The sequence below is a fragment of the Sinocyclocheilus anshuiensis genome, unplaced genomic scaffold (genome assembly GCF_001515605.1).
Source record: "Sinocyclocheilus anshuiensis isolate Anshui unplaced genomic scaffold, SAMN03320099.WGS_v1.1 scaffold1110, whole genome shotgun sequence".
Taxonomy (NCBI): domain Eukaryota; kingdom Metazoa; phylum Chordata; class Actinopteri; order Cypriniformes; family Cyprinidae; genus Sinocyclocheilus; species Sinocyclocheilus anshuiensis.
The window spans coordinates 80,175-100,056 of NW_015536525.1; the positions used below are offsets into that span (position 1 = coordinate 80,175).

The following is a 19,882-nucleotide window of genomic DNA, read 5'->3' on the forward strand; positions in this document are numbered from 1 at the left end:
CTATTACTTTCATTGTTGTTGTTATTATTATTATATTCTAATTTGTTTGGCTTCCTAAAACTTCAGTGTGAATGTAATGTAGACTGAGACGCTATATCACAAATAAAAAGAGGGTTGAGTCCCCTTTAAAGTTCAGGTACAAGTCAATTCACTGACTTTTTTCTGACTTAAGTTTTTTCTTAGTTAAGAACATTTGGAGCTCTTAATTTTGAACTCTCCAAGTGCATTAGATAGAATAATTTAACTTAAAAATGTACTAAATTAGAATTTTTTTTCCAATTCTTTTTTTTAAATATCACAATAAATATTGTTTCGTGGACTTCATATCCCGATATTATCGTATCGTGAGATTTTGATATCGTTACATCCTGCATGTATGTGTGTGTGTGTGTGTATATATATATATATATATATAATACAACTTTTTAACAAGGAACCAGTGCTTGATTACATACTTTTACATATGTAGCATACATTCATACACACACACACACATATATATGTGTGTACATGTACTGTGTATATATATAGGCTATATATGTGATTTTATACATTTTATAAATTCTGTGATTTTAGATTTTACAAACACAAATCTTTCGCACAGTATTTGGCCATTTTTACCAATGCAACAGTGAACCAGTGCTTGATTTACTGTTTATATCCAGTCTGTAATTCTAATTATATAAAGCATTGCTATTATTATTGCTCATGTCTTATAAACCATACATTATCATAAAACTCATCCCACAGCTTTTGTCTTGTTGGGGAGAGATGTGCTCGCTTTCATCAGAGCAGTAAAGCAAACAAAGGACTTCTGTAAATGATGGTGGTCTGTGAAAGAGGTGCTTGCTAATTATCATGACTTGATCCACTGACGACCCTCAAACACAGTCACCTTCATGACGGGCGATTCGGCCAACGAAAAGAAACAATTTAAGGACACTGGCAATTAAGAGGTTCAAATAGCATTTAATTACATCTACAAAAGGGGGTGATTCCTAGTTAATTAAAGCTTTAAGGGGAATCTTCACATTCAGCAGATCTGAATCGCTCTCTCAGGTTATTCAACATTGTTTTTGTTTTTTTTGGTGTAATATTACCAGTTTTATTGGTTGACTTGGCCTGCTAATGATGCATGTAGGACAGAAAAACAGGACCTTGTCAACCTGTACAGGAAATTTTCATAAGTACATATTCAGTTCGGTTTTAGAAAAGCACAGGTAGATTAATTTAAATCGCAACGTTTAATAAATTAGGTACATTGAATTAATCAAAATATACTAACTTTCTAATTTGTCTCAAAAAAAAAAAATTCCAACGGTTAAACTAATTTGTAAAATTTGTATAAATATTAAAATAAAAAATAATTACAATTATTTAAAATATTTATTTTTATAAATATATAATCAAAATATACCATTTAAAACAAAATGTTTTAATAAACGTTTTTATATATACCCACACTCACTCACTTATGCTTTTTTTAATACATTAAAAAATACTGAAGTTATGAAAGATTTAAACAAGTGTGGAGGCAGTTTCGTGGGTGGGGAAAAAGAGTTTTGTGGGGTGAAAATTGCAGAATTTGGAGATCAGAGGAAGTTGTTCTTCACAGCTGGTGGAAAATTGTGTTTTACAGCCTCTCACGCTTCATCCATCCATCCGTCCTCTTCTTCTTACTGTATGACCGACTTTCTCATCCTCCTCTTTGACACGTTAGACAGTGCTGCTGTTAATTGAGTTAATCACACTCTCCAAACTCTCCCCACATCCCTCGTTTCTCACGCACCACAGACTCCACAACCAACAGCTGAGCTCTCACACTAACAAAGAGAAGTGGGACATGTCGCCACAGAACCAAGATATCAGTTTCAATTAAGTGTCACCTTTGTCTCAGATGTTTCTCCTAAAAAGAAATAATAATAGAGTAAATGAGTCAATAGTTCTCATAAAGTAAGAGTCTAGAGCTTTTAAACCACCCAGAACACCCCACACGAATGTGGAGCAGCTCAGATCGTTTGAGAAATATTTGAGTTCGTATTGAGATCTCTGACTGTTGATTGCAGACAAAGTTTGAGATGCTGAGAAGAGCAGGAGATGCATGTGTTTAGAGAAGCAAGAGACTTGAGGTAAAGTTCTTTTGTTATGCATTATATTTAATACTGTCTAGGAGAAATAATTGAGCTATCAATGAGATCAGAAAAGATGCCGGAGAGAAAGAGAGGCCCAGAAACGTGAAGTTGTCTTGGCAAATCTGAGCACAGATTGAGAAATTTTTAAATTGCTTTGCAAACCAATAGATATTTAAGATATTTTATATTATTTTATTGCTAAGGTATTTAAGGTGGTTTAGGCATTGCTATGCAGTTGCTAGGTTTGTCTGGGTGGCTTGTAGGGCATTGTTATGTGGTTGCTAAAGTGTTAAAGGTGGTTTAGGAATTGCTATGTGGTTGCTAGGGTATTTAAGGTGGTTTAGGAATTGCTATGTGGTTGCTAGGGTATTTAAGGGGGTTTAGGAATTGCTATGTGGTTGCTAGAGTATTTAAGGGGGTTTAGGAATTGCTATGTGGTTGCTAGGGTATTTAAGGTGGTTTAGGAATTGCTATGTGGTTGCTAGGGAATTTAATGGGATTTAGGAATTGCTATGTGGTTGCTAGGGTATTTAAGGTGATTTAGGTGTTGCTGTGTGGTTGCAAGGGTGTTTAAGGTGATTTAGGCCTTGTTATGTGGTTGCTAGGGTCTTCAAGGTGGTTTAGGCATTGCTATGTGGTTGCTAGGGTATTTAAGGTAATTTAGACATTACTATATCGTTGCTTGGATTTTCTGGGTGGCTTGTAGGGCATTGTTATGTGGTTGCTAAGGTGTTCAAGGTGGTTTACGCATTTCTATGTGGTTGCTAGGGTTTTTAAGGTGGTTTAGACATTGCTATGTGGTTGCTAGGGTATTTAAGGTGGTTTATGCATTACTATGTGGTTGCTAGGGTGTTTAAGATGGTTTAGTGTATTAGTGTATTATTAGTGTATTTAGTGTATTATGTACTATATGGTTGCTAGTGTATTTAAGGTGGCTTAGATGTTGCTATGTGGTTGCTAGTGTATTTGAGGTGGTTTAGGCATTGCTATATGGTTGCTTGGGTATTTAAGGTGGTTTAAGCATTGTTATTTGTTTACTGAAGTGTTCAAGGTGAGTTAAGCATTTCTATGTGGTTGCTAGGGTGTTTAATGTGGTTTAGGTGTTACTATGTGGTTGCTAGGGTGTTTAATATGGTTTAGGTGTTACTATGTGGTTGCTAGGGTGTTTTGGGTGGTTTATAGGTTGGTGTTATGTTGTTGCTAGGGTTTAGGCATTGTTATGTGGTTTCTAGGGTGTTCTGAGTGGTTTGTAGGGCCCCTTATTTTCTGCTTTCAGTAGATTTATCAGCGTCTGTTTAGTTTATATGATGCCGTGAAGAAAGATGCAGTATATGAGATGTTTTAAGGTGGAATAGGACCACCAGAGACTTTCCTCACTTAAACGAGCATCCAACCTTCAACCAGAGGGGATTTAACTGGAGGGGGCATCTGGGCATGTTTCCCTGGGGACTCTGTCCAGAGTCTGTGTGTGTGTGTGTGTGTTTTGGGGGGATTCCTGTGCAGTGTCCATCTCCGTCCCCTGGGAGTCGAGGGACCCTGGACATCTGTTCTCTTCCACTTGCTGTGGTCAGTCTGGCATTCCTAATCTTCGCACCCCTCGTGCTCCTCCCTGGAGGCGCCTGTCCGCTGACCTGCTTTGCCCTCTCTGCATCTCTGCCGCTTTATCTCTCTCCCTCTCTCTCTCTCTCTCTGTCTTTCTCTTTCTGTCTTCCACCCTGTCATCGAGTGCCAGCAAAGCCAATCGGATGCGGCCACAGTCTTCCAGATCAAAGCTGTGCTGATTCCACGGCAGGAGCTTTTGAAGTGTTCGGAAAGACGAGTCACGTGTGGCGTCTTTATGACAAAATTCTCCTGATGCCTGTATTTTTACATCTTCATCTGTGCCGTCCGGCCCTCGTATGTGGCTGCTGGGGTGTTCTGGGTGGTGTATGGGGTGTTGCTATGTGGTTGCTGGGGGGTTCTGGGTAGTTTGTAGGGTGTTGCTATGTGTTTGCTGGGGTGTTCTGGGTGGTATATAGGGTATTGCTATGTGGCTGCTGGGGTGTTCTGGGTGGTATATAGGGTGTTGCTTTGTGGTTGCTGGGGTGTTCTGGGTGGTTTATAGGGTGTTGCTAGGTAGTTGCTATGCAATTGCTAGGGGGTTCTGGATGGCTGCTAGGTGTTTGCGAGGGTGTTGCTAGGTGGATGCAATGCGGTTCAACCATCAGTGAGCAGAGCTTCAGCTCAGTTCTATAATATGTAGAACTATGTATATAATGTGTCTAATAAAAATATGTGGTTGCTGGGGTGTTGTGGGAGGTATATAGAGTGCTGCTATGTGGTTGCTGGGATCGGTGGTTTGTAGGGCGCTGCTATGTGGTTGCTGGGGAGGGTGATTTGTAGGGCGTAACAGTGGTTGCTGGGGTGTTCTGGGTGGTATACAGGGTATTGCTGTTTGGTTGCTGGGGTGTTCTGGGAGGTATATAGAGTGTTGCTATGTGGTTGCTGGGATCGGTGGTTTGTAGGGCGCTGCTATGAGGTAGCTGGGGTGTTCTGGGTGGTATATAGGGTGTTGCTATGTGGTTGCTTGGAGGTGTGGTTTGTAGAGTATTGCTATTTGGTTGTTGGGATGTATTGGGTGGTTTGTATGGTGTTGCTATGTGGTTGCTGGGGTGTTCTGATTGGTTTGTAGGGCGTTGCTATGTGGTTGCTGGGGTGTTTTGAGTGGTTTATAGGGCATTGCTATTTGGTTGATGAGGTGTTCTGAGTGGTTTATAGGGTGTTGCTATGTGGTTGCTTGGGTGGGTGGGTGGTTTATTGGGCATTTCTATGTAGTTGCTGGGGTGTTCTGATGGTTCATAGCTCGTTGCTATGTGGTTGCTGGGGTGTTCTGGGTGGTTTATAGGGCTGGAGTGTTCTGAGTGGTTTATAGGGTGCCATTATGTGGTTGATGGGGTGTTCTGAGTAGTTTATAGGGTGTTGCTATGTGGTTGCTGTGTTGATCTGGGTGGTTTATAGGATGTTACTATGTGGTTGCTGGGGTGGTTGGCTTTTAAGGTGTTGCTGTGCGGTTGCTGTGTTGTCATTATTGTGTAGTTTCTGTGTGTTCTGTGTGGTTGGTTGCTAGAGTGTTCTGGTTTTTTTTAAGGCATAGAGTCAATGAGGTTCCTAGGGTGTGAACGGCGGTATGTAGTGCATTTGCTGTGTGGTTGCTAGGGTGTTTTTGGTGATGGCTAAGTGGTTTCTTTGTGGTTATTGGCTTTTTTTTTATTTTTAACCCAAAATATGCGCAATAGTTACTGTGATATTTGCACTGGGAAACACCACTAATACATCTACCATATTCACAAATTAATTATCTGCAGATCAGGCACAGTTGAATAGGAGCGGCACAGAGTATCAAGCCCACAGTCTTCTGGGTATTAAACCACATAATAAAGGCTGTAGCCCACAAAATGTTTTAGTGAAAACCAGAGCTCATCACCAGATATTACCGGCATGAAATCAACAGGTATCAGAACCTGTATGTAACTGTACGTGACTGTCATTTCAAAAAGCATCCAAATCTGCTCACATTAGCGCAGTAAAACTCGATGATGGTCACATTTCTGACTTTACAAGCATCCCGTTATTCATATACAGTATAAATAATGAGCACCTCTCATGTTTATGCAGTTATCACTGTTACCGCCGATTATATTAATGCTAATTAATTCATACGAATGCTCCGGCGCTAGTTTGACAATCACAGCAGTAAAGCACTGTTGATTTGATCTGATTTGATTAGAAAGCCAATGTTAGCAGGAAGGAAAGGGGAAGAGCGTGTAAACAAGCGAGAAGGAGATGTTAATTCATACGCTGTCCGGGGCAGAGCATCAATCTTGCTTTGTGAGGTTCATCATTCCAGCAGCAAGAGTTCCTCGTTCAGTCGCACTGTCTCTCACCCCAACAACAGATCCATCATCCGTGCGGCTGATTGGGACAACAGTACTTGTTATGCTATAAAACCTATCATCGTGAAGTTAGATGCCATAAATCTTCCCTTAAACAGACAACAAGCTATGGAAACACAGACAACACCGCTTCTCCTCACAGATTGATGGCAACTTTTGATGTGCATGTGCTCAAAACAGTGTGAAAAAAGAGTGTGTGAAAGTTGTGTAATGGCTGATATGAATTGAAATGCGATGCTTTTTTGTTGTTTTGCTTTGCTAGGAGCTTGAGATATTATAATCCAAATTCAGTACAACAGAGTATATCAGTCTTCACAGTAACTATAGCTGTTGGCTTCATGCTGTTCTCTTATTTCATATTGTGAAACTGGAAATAATCTATGCAAGTGATGTAAGAAAAATGCCAGATGCATCGTGCATCAGATATAAGTTCAGTCGTCCAATCACAAGCCTGTTGACTGCTCATTTTGGCATCTCTAGTACTTGCTAATACTAGTATTTGCATCATTGAAACACTGTGGACGCACAAATTCTCTCATTTTGTTTTGCACTCTGTCATCTGTGCCGGATTGGTTTGTGGTTTTTACCAGAGCAGCCAAAATGTTTAAATATGTACAACAGGAACACACACTTTCAGTGCACTAGCCAAGCTTTCCGGCTTTTTTATTTTTTTTTAGATTATTCTGGAGTTTATTTAGAATTTCAGTTTAATTATTTTTTATTGAAGTGGAAGTCTTTGCTGTGCCATTGATTTTCATCCTGGCAAAATTGGCATGCATTGTCTGTAACCTCTTCAAATAATTATGCAAATAGTTTACAACAGTGAATTTTTAAATTGTCACACAATGCTATTGATTTTAGTCCATGCAAAAGATGCTGCCATACTGCTAGGGTGATGTGTTGGTTGCCATTTTAGCACATTGCTATGCTGTTGCTAGGATGAGGTTGTTTATACAGTTTATACAGCCTCCTTCAGTGTGCATCTGTGGGCTTTTTTCACCTGTTTTATCATCAGCAATAAGTCTGATCTCTCTTAAGACTTCAAAATGGCACTTGAAGCAAAGGAAGAGCCATTGTTGAAAAGCAGCATTGTTGCTGTCATTAATGGGCGTGGTTTCGATTGGCCTCATCTGACAGTGCAGCAGATCGAGGGTAACCTTTAATTGGCTGCTGAAATTGAGGCTGAGCCAGAAGCTAATGACGGGACCCTCCTTTTGTGAGCGAGACCCTCTGTCCCTAGAGAGCAGTACTATATGTTTCTTCATTTAACGCTTCATTTATGATTGGCCAGATCTGCCTGCGTGTGTGTGTGTGTGTGTGTGTGTGTGTGTGTGTGTGTGTGTGTGTGTGTGTGTGTTTGTATGCGTATTTGGGGGTGGTGGGGATCATTGCATGATTTGAGGTGGTGTTAATGTCTCCAGTCTCCCCTGTGTCTATCCAGACACAAAGGCAGCCCCCATGTGGGACGGGCCCCTCTCCACTCCTGGGTCCTAAAGTGATCTTAATATGAAGATCATTAACTGGAGACAGAGAGGGAGGGTGAGCTCATGTGCGAGAGCAGAGAGGGTCTGTCAGGAGCAGCCCATGCCATCAATCTTGTCATTTACACAATGCAAAATCAAATCAACGGCAAATAATAAACTGCTGTAGACAAGCAAGAGTGTCGCTAAACATAAATAGACCTTCAGAAACTCATTAAAGAGTCTTTTTTTTTTACATGCAAAAAGTTGCTTTACAAATTTATGTATGAATACATTAATGCATTTTTATAAATGGGTGTTTTTTGCTAGTTTATTTTAGAATAAAATTGATAAGCATGTATAGCAAGTGTAGTTTTTTCACCATTTTTAACCATTTGTAAGCACTTTTTTTTTGCTTTCAGATGTTAATTTTAAATGGTCTTGCAATGAAATGACACTGCATGCATAATACTTTCTTATTCTTTATATATATTTTTTTCTTTTGCACCTGCATAAAAGATGAATTGTCATCAATATTTCCATGCATATATGTGCAATGAGGCCTAACAATTTTTATATACATGCATACATTAATGCATTTATATAAATGGGTGTTTATTGTACTTTATTTTAGGAAAAACTTTATATGCATGTATAGCAAATGTTTTTTTTGTTTTTTTTGCTTTCACTAGTTCATTTTAAATGGTCCTGCCATTAATTTGTGAAAATATAAGGCATGCATAATAATAATTCTGAAATTATAAATAGTTAAAAAAAATGCAGTTTAAAATATTTTCAGTGTTTTTAATTTTTTTTTAAATGTTACACCTTTATTTAATTTAAAATTTAATTTGCACTTGAAAAAGGGACCTTTAATTCTCCAATGTAATATTTCCATACATGCATAAACTGTGTTTTTTATTCCTTTTTTCATAAGAGACCAGTTTTAATCAATATTTCCATGCCTATATGTGTAATGAGGCCTTACAATCTTTATATGTCTTTGTTGAGCGTATTCAATGACAAAATTTGTCAAATCTATGCTTTCTCCAATACAAGTCCCCATCTGCATTAGAAACCCTCTATGAATTGTTCCTAAATAGACTGCGAGCTGCTAATAAAGTATACTTAACATAACAATAGAAGGCAGACCGCTGTCACAGGACAGCCGAGTCAGCCGGGGTATAAGATAATAGATCCGGGAGCCAATCGGATCGCTCAGGTGCCTCCTACCTTCTCTGACTCTCGTTTTTTTTCCACTCTGCTCAGCAAAAGCCAAGCTAAGATCAATATCGTGAGCGCTCCCTCTCATCCTAGATTACCGGCTAACGGCAGCGTCCTTTCCCCCCTCTGCTACACTCGAGACCCTGCGGTAGCGAGGGATTGGCTATCTTTAGCAGTAATGGAGGCTGTTTGTAATAAAGCAAGGTGGTTAATATCTGCTTGTCGGCTTTCTCTGCCTGTTTCTCTACTCTCAGGGACTACGGCACTTATATTATTAGCCGTGTAAAAACGGCACTAGTGTGTGCTGGTGAGGTCTTATTAAGCTTTTTCCTGCAGGCTTCTGTCCAATCTCAGCAGGTTGCAACAGTAAGCAGAATGTTATATTGGAGGGTTTTATTAAATTGACGGTTGCAGGTCTCTGTGGAGGAGATTTGGGAACGGTGCATGGGAAGAGCGACCTTTGAACTTTGGGGGCCTTTGTCGGTCCCCACAAGAATCTGTGGTTAGTGTGAACCATGAGAGTTATAAAAGCATCAGAGCCATGGCACAGTAGGTGACGTGTTCCTGTAAGACACAGGAGAGCTGATGACTCATGGGTTCAGGTCTGATCTGGGTCATATGCCAATCCTGTTCCCTCTGTCTCTGGACCCCTGGAGATTCATAGAGGTACTGCATGCAGACATTTCTTTAAAAAGTTCTGTTTGTCTGTTCATGATATGCATGTAAGAAAGTGTTTTAAATTTGTTTTATAATTATAGCTCACATTCAAAAAGAAAACTTTCTTTACAAATTAATGCATGCAATCATGCATTTACATACATGCGTGGTTGATGCTGATTTGTTTTAGTCTTAAGTTTATATGCATGTATAGGAGAAAGTGCATTCTACAACTGTATTTGAAGGTAAATTAGTCATTAAATAGTCTATTTTTACATGTAAAAATAAATAAATTTTCTTTACAAATTCATGCATTCATGCATGCATACTGCACATCAATGCATGGATATAAATATGTTTATGCAAGTTTATTTTAGGCTAAAGTTTATATGCATGTATCGGCTTATATGTACTTCTTTTAAAGATGTATCACTCTTCTTTTCTACGTGTGAAAAAGGAACTTTTATTTTTAATTTTTAAAAATGCATGCATCACTGCATGTTTATAGATGGATGGTTTATGTGAGTCTATTTTGGACTAAAGTTTACATGCATGTATCAGAAAAAGTGTATTTGTTCTAGTACTTAAGTGAATCACCCATTAAATAGTCTTTTTACATGCAAAATGAAAAATCTGTTTCTTGAAAAAATCATGCATGCATACATTAATGCATTTATATCAATAAGTTTATGCTGGCTTATTTTAGGCTAAAGTTTATATGCATGTATCAGAGAAAGTGTTTTTGTTTTATAACTTTAAAGTTGAATCACTCATTAAAAAGTCTTTTTACATGCAAATAAACTTTTACAAATTATTGCATTCATGAATTGGTTCATTTTAGGCTTAAGTATATATGCATAAATAGGAGAAAGGTATATTTGTTCAGTAACTTTAAATGTGAATCACTCGTTAATATTTATTTTTATTTTTTTACATGCAAAAGGATATACTATTTACAAATTCATTCATGCATGCAAAAATGAATGCATCCATGAAAAATAAAAAACAAATGCATGCAAAAAGAAAATGCATGTGTGAATTTCTTTACACATAGTGGGGAAAAATGGTGGGTTCAGGGAACCTGTTTAAAATATTTGTTGATTCTAATGGTGCAGGAAGTACACATTTCACCTTTAAAATGTACAATTGAAAGAAATCACATCTTATTTCATGTTGGCATGATTCTGACAAGCAAAAAAACCTATTATTTCAAAATGAAAATCTGTTCATTTTCACACAGTAAAGTGCTGCATTGACGATGATGTAAAGGTAAGTGTGTTAATTGAGAGACAAGGAAACTAGTTTAGAGTAATGTAATAATGTTGACAACCCCTGCTGTTCAGAAAGGATAAACTAGCTGTGAGCAAAAAGTAAAATGTGTTATCTACTCATACTAAATTCTCTTTACAGTCTCCAAAATTGTCTTTGCAGATCCCTCACAGATGAACTTCAGCTGTTTAGTTCCTGCATTAGAAGGGACAAGGTCGCCCTCCTCTGGCCAAATCTGTCAAATCAAACATGATTGTATGACAGTTGTGATATTAATTGTTAAAGACACTCCTCTAGTATTTTCTGAGCTTCACATGAAGATTAAGATCGTAAGATGCTAGTGCATTTTTTCTTTTCAGGGTAAATAAGACTAGACCATAAAGCTTCACACAGCCCACCTGAAGATCCTGAAGCACAAACAGGTACATCACACAGGTGTGACACACAAATCACAAATGAGATCTCTTTAATAGCTCTCTTGTTTCTCCTAGACTCACATGTGTCTCTTCTGGAGTTTTACATGAGATTTTAACAGTATTAGAAATCTCAATATGAACTCAAATATTTCTCATCAAGTTCTCCCAACGCCGAATTAATTTGATGAATTTTATACATCTACACTGGGGGGAAAAATGGTGTAGGGTTTACTTTGAAATGATTTTCATTGCTAGTAAAATTCACTAATTATTACAAAGAAACTGCAAGTAACAGAGAATAAAACATGAAATTTTTAAGTAGAAGGTTTCAGTATTTTCTTGAAAAATTAATTCCAGTAATCTGTTTTTTGCAACTACAAAAAATCATTTTTAGAGTGATACTCTTACTGCATGACAGATATATTTCTGAATATTACAACATTTTAGAATTTTAGAAGAATTCTCTGATGTTCTTAGAATTTTAGAACAACAGAGACAACGCTGATACTAAAATAACTCCATTAAGTCTCCTCAAAGAGCAAGGTCTGGCATGAAGAACATGGTGTTTTTTTGAGTCACTCACTTTGTTGAGATCAAAGCTCAGCTCATCCTCCTCTTCCTCACCTTTATGAGGTAAATGTCATAAAGCTCTCAGCTGCTTAACTGACCTCATTCCATTCAGTGATGTGCAAACGACATCCCTTTTGATTGGCTGTTGACTTTTCACTTCCTGTCGACATATCCGCCCCGCTCAGATCTTCAAACACTCCATGTTTGCTGCATAAACAGGCCTCATCCTCACTCGTCCTAACACCTCAAACTCTGAAAGCTGCTCTGATTGAGACTGTCATGTAGATCTGAGATTTTCTTTTGATGGTTATTCCCATGAAGGCTAAGATCAGGTTTTTGGGCAGGTGGATCTGAACCCAGATCAGAATAAAATGGCAAACTTCACAAAAGAAACAGACGTTTTGCTATGGATTACTTGTGTACAGCTTATGGCATATTGTGCAATAACCATATATACTGTATCCTTATAGTACTCTTAAAATATTTATATGTAAATCGTAAAATAAATGGTTTAAGCAGTATATTGTGTGTCATTATGTTGCATGTTTAATTACGCAAGTTGAATTCAGTTCTGGGTTGGTAACCTTTTAAAAGGTACTAAAATGTACACTTTAGGTACTATTATGCACATTTAGGGGCAAATAACGTACAAAGATATACTTTTTAAAAAGGTATTGCCCCTTTTGTACATTTTTTTTTTCTGAGAGTGTACAGGAAAAAAGTTTAGTTGCAACAAATAATGCAATAAAGCACAAGGGTCTGTGCATTACAGTGATTTTACCATGTTTAAGCCAAGTCGCATTTATTTCTACAGTGCTTTGTACAATACAGATTGTTTCAAAGCAGCTTCACAGCTAACAAGGAAAATATCAGTGTTCATTTTGTAAAATGTATCATATAAAAAATTCAGCTGTAAATCAGCCCTACAGATTTCAAATTCAGCTCAGTTCAGTTTAATGTTGATTCAATTCAGTAACAGTGTTGATGTTACAAAGTTAGAATTCAATTCGAATTTTTTTCTCATTTAATAGTGTCAGTGCGGTTAAATCTATAATATTACTGTTGTACTTTATACCTTCTTAAAACCACAGTAATGTGCTTGTTTTTTTATAAAACTGATGCAATAGCTATAAATAACAATAATCAGAATAAATATTTTTCTCAGTATTACAGTTCATCATAATTGTGTTTGTTTACTGTTGCCCAGAAACATAACTTGTTGCATTAATATAGAATGTGAGGTCACAGGTTCGTATTTATCAGCTTTTTATGACTTCAAATGCTGCTTATCCAGACAGATTTTAAAGTCAATTTCTGTGTAGAAACAAACCTTAAATACTTTAAAGATTTTCTGGATATTACCAGAATTGTTGCCCAGTAAAGTGCATACAGTACAATTCATCTGTGGAGGGCATATTGTCACTGTCTGGGGCAAGTTGTCACAATAGGAATCTGTACTGTGTAAAATTACCACAACAAATATGGTAACCCCACTAATCATTTAAAACGAATCCTTTTTTTGGTCTTGACTTTTATCTTGATGTACAAACAGCTCTGTGTTAGAAAAACCATCCAGCCTTATATGTATGCAAACTTTTTCTGAAAGCCAAAATGTAATATTTAATACCAGTAGTTGAATTGTGTCTCAATCGTGCCTATTTGAGTTCCTCCATTCAGTGAACGCTTCACTCAGACCTGAAATTAGGCCCATTCTGAGAGAAGATGTATTGGTGTGCAGCATTTCAATAGGCTGCAGCTCTTTTTTGTCATTTTTTGTGTGTTAAATGTCACATGTTTGACATTATTTCTAGAGGGCAAGTGTTGAAAAGTCCTGAAATGTGATCTCCAGAGCTGGCAGCCCCTGTCCGAACCCCTCAGTGCAGGTGAACGGAAGAGGCTTCCCTCCTTTATGAGACGTATTTGAGTGCAGGTGGAGAAGTGACCAATCAGAGGGCAAGAAGAGCTTCTACCTGAGCAGGTATCACCCGTGTGAGGCTCTCTAAAGCTGCCGTGTGTCTGCATGCAGTCTGTCGGACCTATCTCACCTGAAAACCCCTCTGAGTACCGAAAAACGGGATAAAACACACCGGTTATGGAGGCTAGAGGTGTTCTAGTTCTGTGTTTCGTCTGCCTGTGCGCGTTTATCGGCGCGCGTGGCGACAAGAAGGACATTTACGCGAGAGTTGTGGATTTGGTGGCTCCAGGTGAAGAGTTCCTCACAGAAGATGCGCTTCTCTCGGTGCTTGAACGGCTTGAGAACCGTGTGCAGTGCTCCGGTGTGTCGTGTGGAAAGGTAGGATATATTTGCGGGCTTTTGGAGAGGTCGAGGTCCAGCGAAGGCTCGTGCGCTACAACTGAGAGAATCTGACTGAAGAAATGATTTGTGGCTTAAATCATAATGATATACAAGTAAACTGTCTTATGTAGGCTAAAAATATAAGTTAAGGACGGTTGGAGAGAATAAATCACGCCTAAGAAGAGAAATAAAAAATCGGTGCCGTCAAAGTGCCTCTTTTATATACGCAGTTGACATGCAACACGTTCATGAACTTCGTTACTTGTGCTGAACAGATTAATTGTTGAAACGATGCGTTTTGTAACCGGTCACGATGTCTTTGCATAATTTTAATCACCTTTAATCTCCTTTTGACCTTCATTTTAAGTAGTCCTGTGGTGTGACAAATTATTTTTTCCAGTATAAAAGATTGTCCATTCAGCATTTAGCAGGTATTGGGGCATGTTGTCACAACGCGGACCTGTGGCATTTATCTGTATTTAAAATGTATGAGAGAGTTCACAGATATCAAAATTAAGTTCTAGGAATGTTTCTTTCACCACTAGATTATGAAAACATTATTTTCGAATGCTCTCTAACCGTTCAAAACGTCCGTAATTTAAAAAAAAATAAGTAAAACGTTTTAACATGTTTTAAACACGTGTTTTTGTTGTTGTTGTTGGTTATACAAACGTTAAGGTAACATTCCATTTAAATGTTTTTAGAACATTTTATTTCATCATATTACAAACATTATGGAAAGTTACTTGTGAATGTTCTCAGAATGTTCTAAAACAAGTAGTAACATTTAAAAACGTTAGATAAAGGTCAAGTTAAAATGCTTCAGAAAAAAAGTACAAGTTTTTAGAACATTTTTAAAGACCTGTAACGTTGAACGAACGTTCTATTAACGTTACTGGAAGAATGTTTGTTCAAAGCTATGAGAGAACCTTACCAGAACGTTATGAGAACGTTCCTTATTAGCTGTGTCATTTAATATCTTAAAATGATAAACAATTATGAAATGCAAAACTATTCATAAAACAAGAACAAAAAAAATGCTTTAATAAAACATGACAACTTTCTTCAGCTTGACATTTATGGAAAGCTTTTTCTTCTCTTGACCCGAGTTTAACCAAGTTTAAGAGTTTAATTACAGTTTTACTGTGGTAGAGGAGATTTTGGCAGGACCTGTGGTCAAGTTTAGCATGGCACTTTTTGTACATTGAACCTTGTATTACTTTGAAGATTGATTCTTTTTATGTAGATTAGAGATTCATGTTAATCCATAAAAAGTATTTTTCAGTTTTCAGTTGGGTAACTATTAACTTTTGTATTATAACTTTATGTAAGTAAAGTTTTGAGGTTTGTTAGTAGCACCAAATTTTCACAAAAAGATTAAATGGAATATTTTTGTAAAATACATAAAAAATTATGACTTAATCTCAGATTCTCAATAAATCTATCTATAAATCATACTATCAACAGCTGGAATATAGATAGAATATAGATTTTAAAAGTTTCTTATGAAATATTCCTTTTTTTTTTACTCTGAAAAATATATGTATTTTTTTACATTTTAAGTGCTACTGAAGTGGAGATTTCTGGAAAATAAGTGAAAACTTACGGCCTTTAAAAATATGTATTGTAATACACTGTAAAAAATGACCATGAATTTAACGGTAAAAGACTGTAAAAATACTACAATAAAAACCTGTTAAATGGTTAACGATAAATTCCCCTACTATATGTGGTGAAAAACTGTATTGGACATTACATGTAATTTTACGGTAGTATACCGTTTTTGGAAGTGAAAAAGACCGTATAAATTACAGTGAATGACCGTAAATTGACATTCCCAGAATTCCCTGCATTACATTTCAAATTTGATGTTTTTTTTGCTGAAATAACTGTTTCTTCTTAGTTTTTTCTTATCAGTTTTGTATATTAGGGTTGTGTGTTGCACCTAATGTTGTTAAATTAATGTTTATTGCATTATTTTAGTTTCATGTGTGTTACCATGATGGTGTTTGGTGTTTGTGTGAATGACACTGTGCACCTTCTGTATATGTTATTATTTAAAAGCTGCTTGTGATGGGCTTTGGTTCATCATGTGACTTTCTCATCACCACCTGCATTTCGTGGTTATCAGTGTATTACAAAGTTACAAAACAGATTTCAGTACTTCAATAGGTTGGTATATTAACATTAAAACCTAAAATGTTGCTACCGTATTTTTTACGGTAAAATTCCGGCAACCACAGCTACCGGTTTTTTACCGTAAATTTTACGGAATTTTTTTTACAGTGTACAGATGCAAATGGATAAACTGTAATAAACACTTAATTGTGTATTTTGGATATTTTCTTTTCACTAGTCTGAAAAAAAGACATGTTATTGAAGCAAAATAGCCTGACATTGACCAGTACATGAAAAAATGATGGTTTTGTCTGTATTTTCTTGATGTAAATAGAAAACAGTTGCTTTAAAAACAATAGTCTTTCATCTAAGATTCCGTCATTATTTCACCACTGACCGCTCTGCCTTTCTCTCTTCTGCATGTAGTGTCTTTCAGTGGATCATCTCTCGCAGCTGTTGAGTAACTACAGCAGCTCTCAGGGGCTTCAGATGGAGGATTTCTTCACCGTGGCTCCTGCGTGCTGTTTGTTCCTCAGCGCTCCGCTGGAGACCTGCGGGGCCATACAGGAGGGCCGCTGGGGCGAAGAGACCCATCACTTCATCGAAACGATCTATGACCACGACCACAACAGCACCACCGATCCTCCTCCTCATGGAGACATCAGTGAATTTGAGGGTTTGGAGAAGATGTTTCTCGAGATGGAGAAATACTATCAGCCTGACACACATGAGGTCAGCACCAATAACTAGTTTTCAGGATGAAATTTTATTTTGTTATCCTTCTCCTTGTGTTGGGGTTAATTAGACCCACACCTGATTTACAAACTGCTTGAAATGCTGTTCAACTATTTATTTCTTCTTGAAATTTGATTACTTTTTTTCCTCATTTAAGGTCACGAATGTGTATGTGAAGTTTCAACACAAGATTCAACACTTTGAAAAACACTAAAGACACAAAAAAAAGAAAACCTTTATTGTAGCTTGTCAAAGACTGAAATGTGAAATACATAAGAACCAATATGAAATGTGAGACTCAAAGACCGAGACTCGTCTTCTGAATCATCCAAGGAAAATTCACTGTTTCAGTTTTGAAACCCTGAAGATCTGTCAGTTTTGTGTCTGTGCAGCTAATTTGAAACATAAAAATATGTAATGTATTTAAATATATCTATATATAGTTTTAGCTATTTTAGTTCTTAAACTAAATGAAAATTAGAAATGTTGACTTTATTGGCAACTGACTGGTTTGTTTAGATTTTTGATTCTTTTTTTTCTTTTATTTCAAGTAACAGATTTTAAAAAATTGTTTTAGTTTTAGTTGATTATATCAACATTTTTGAAAGACACTAAAAACAGAAAACCTTTATTGTAGCTTTTATATTTTCTTTTCTTTTTTTATTTTAAAGTAACACATTTTTTAATGCTTTAGCTTTAATGATATCAACACTTTGAAAGAACACTAAAGACACTAAAAAACTGAAAACCTTTTTTTGTAGCTTGTCAAAGACTAAAATATGAAATACATGAGAACTTCTGTAATTTAAGACTCAGTTTACTCGAAACTGAGACTCTTTTTCTGAATCATCCAAGGGAAATTCACTGTTTCATCCTCTAGTTGAGTTCAACAGTATACAAAAAAAAATCTGTAACTTTTGCAGATAATTTTGAACATAAAATATGTAATATTTAGTCATTTTGCTGTGTGTTTAGGTCATTTTTATTAGTTTATATATTATTACTTTTTATTTCATTCTTTTTTTATATTCATTATCTTATTACTTTATATATATTTGTTTCATCATCTAGTTGAGTTTAACAGTACAAAAAAATCTGTAAATGTTTTGCAGCTAATTTTGAACATAAAAATATGTAATGTTTAGTCATTTTTATTAGTTTATATATTATTACTTTTTATTTCAGTTTTAGTGATTTTATTACTTCAACTTGAAGTAAATGAAAATTTGAAATGTTGCCTTTTTTGGCAAATAACTATTTTTTTATTATTATTTTATTTTATTTCAAGTAATGAATTTTAGCAATGATATCAACACTTTGAAAAACACTGAAGACACTAAAAAATTGAAAACCTTTTTTTGTAGCTTGTCAAAGACTAAAATATGAAATACATGAGAACTTATGTAATTTAAGACTCAAAGTTTACTCGAAACTGAGACTCGTTTTCTGAATCATCCAAGGGAAATTCACTATTTTATCATCTAGTTGAGTTTAACAGTATACAAAAAAAAACTGTAAATTTTTTGCAGATAATTTTAAACATAAAACTATGTAATGTTTAGTCATTTTGTTGTGTGTTTAGGTCATTTTTATTAGTTTATATTATTACTTTTTATTTCAGTTTTAGGTATTTTATTACTTCAACGTGAAGTAAATGAAAATTTGAAATGTTGCCTTTTTGGCAAATAAATATATAGTTCAGTCATGAAACTCTAGATGGCGCATTCTGACGGGGTGCTAACGTAACTGATGATATTCAGATAGTTAAATGATTTGGCACAAGCTGATTGGTTCATGCTGCATATGCAGCCAATGAGCTTACATTTATATGGCTGGCTAGCATTCACTAGAGATTCCTGCAGCGCGCTTTCAGAGTTACTCTGAAACCCTCCAGCTCCCCGGCTCCACCTGTATAGATCTGCTACGGGGTTATTTTATATGTTATTTGTGCCGCAGCAGCATGTCTTAAATACTCACGGCAATCTACAACTACCGCAATAACCAACAGCAGCAGCGTAGCAGATCTATTCCGCCAACACCAAATACATTAACATTGTCATATCCGTCACCATGCTAAAATGTTCCGAGAGTTGTCATGATTGAACTATTTTTTTATTATTATTTTATTTTATTTCAAGTAATGAAAAGGTTTCCCTTTAATAACGATATCAATGATATCAACACTTTGAAAAACACTAAAAAACAGAAACAGAAAACCTTTTTTTGTAGCTTATCAAAGACTAAGACATGAAATACATGAGAACATATGAAGTTTAATACTTAAAAAAAATTCTAGGCAAATTGCATACTAAACCAACGTGGGTCAATTTGACCTTAAATACAAAAGTTGTACCCAGTTTTTGAACACAACAGGAGGGTTAGTTATGTCTATGTTGTTTAGTGAATGCTCACGGTTATCTGTAAAGCAAAGCATGCAAAGGCTAATTGCTACTTGACTTTTGTCATTAAGAATGACAGCAAGCCTCTCAAGACGCAATGCAAACTGACAAATGATAGACATTTGACGCTGATGGCCACATCTGTCTTGTGTTTGTCTGTTTTTAGCCCTGTCTCACTCTGAAGGACATCCTGGAAGAGAGCAGCTATCAGCACGGTGATCACACGCACACAGAGCTGGACGCCGTGATGGGAAACGTCCTCTATCACGCTCTGCGTGGAGACTGCATGAAAACACACCACCTTCCTGAGCAGCAGTACTTCCTGGATTACATCTTCAGCCATTACGGCTCTGATAATCTCACGCTTCATGGTATGATAGTCCTACAATAGTTCTGCATCAGTATAATACATGGTATAATCTATGGAACTGTTGTGATCATGTTTGGTTTTTGATAATATTATTCTCCTCAGATTTTGAGGGGCTTCTAAAGGCTTTAAACCTGGGTGGAGAGGAACATGACCATGATGACCATGATGCTGACGAGCACAGCACAGAGACCCACAGGCAGAGGCATCTGGATGCTCATCGGACCAACAACAGCTGGGACACGGTAATCCTGGGATTTCCAAACATTTTTGTCAGCTGAACCGCTTTGACCTACAAGATTTTCTT

General features: G+C 36.6%; 1 protein-coding gene across 1 annotated transcript in view; it reads left to right on the forward strand.

The window, feature by feature from the left end:
* The first annotated feature begins 13,650 nt into the window (after positions 1–13,650).
* Positions 13,651–19,882, forward strand: part of LOC107694169 (zinc transporter ZIP4-like) — a 20,338-nt gene continuing 14,106 nt past the window's right edge. Inside the window, exons 1-4 of the mRNA XM_016493787.1 lie at positions 13,651–13,953; positions 16,501–16,806; positions 19,375–19,579; positions 19,681–19,820. Coding sequence (XP_016349273.1) covers positions 13,753–13,953; positions 16,501–16,806; positions 19,375–19,579; positions 19,681–19,820 — 852 coding nt within the window. The 5' untranslated portion in view covers positions 13,651–13,752. The remainder of the gene's footprint in view (positions 13,954–16,500; positions 16,807–19,374; positions 19,580–19,680; positions 19,821–19,882) is intronic.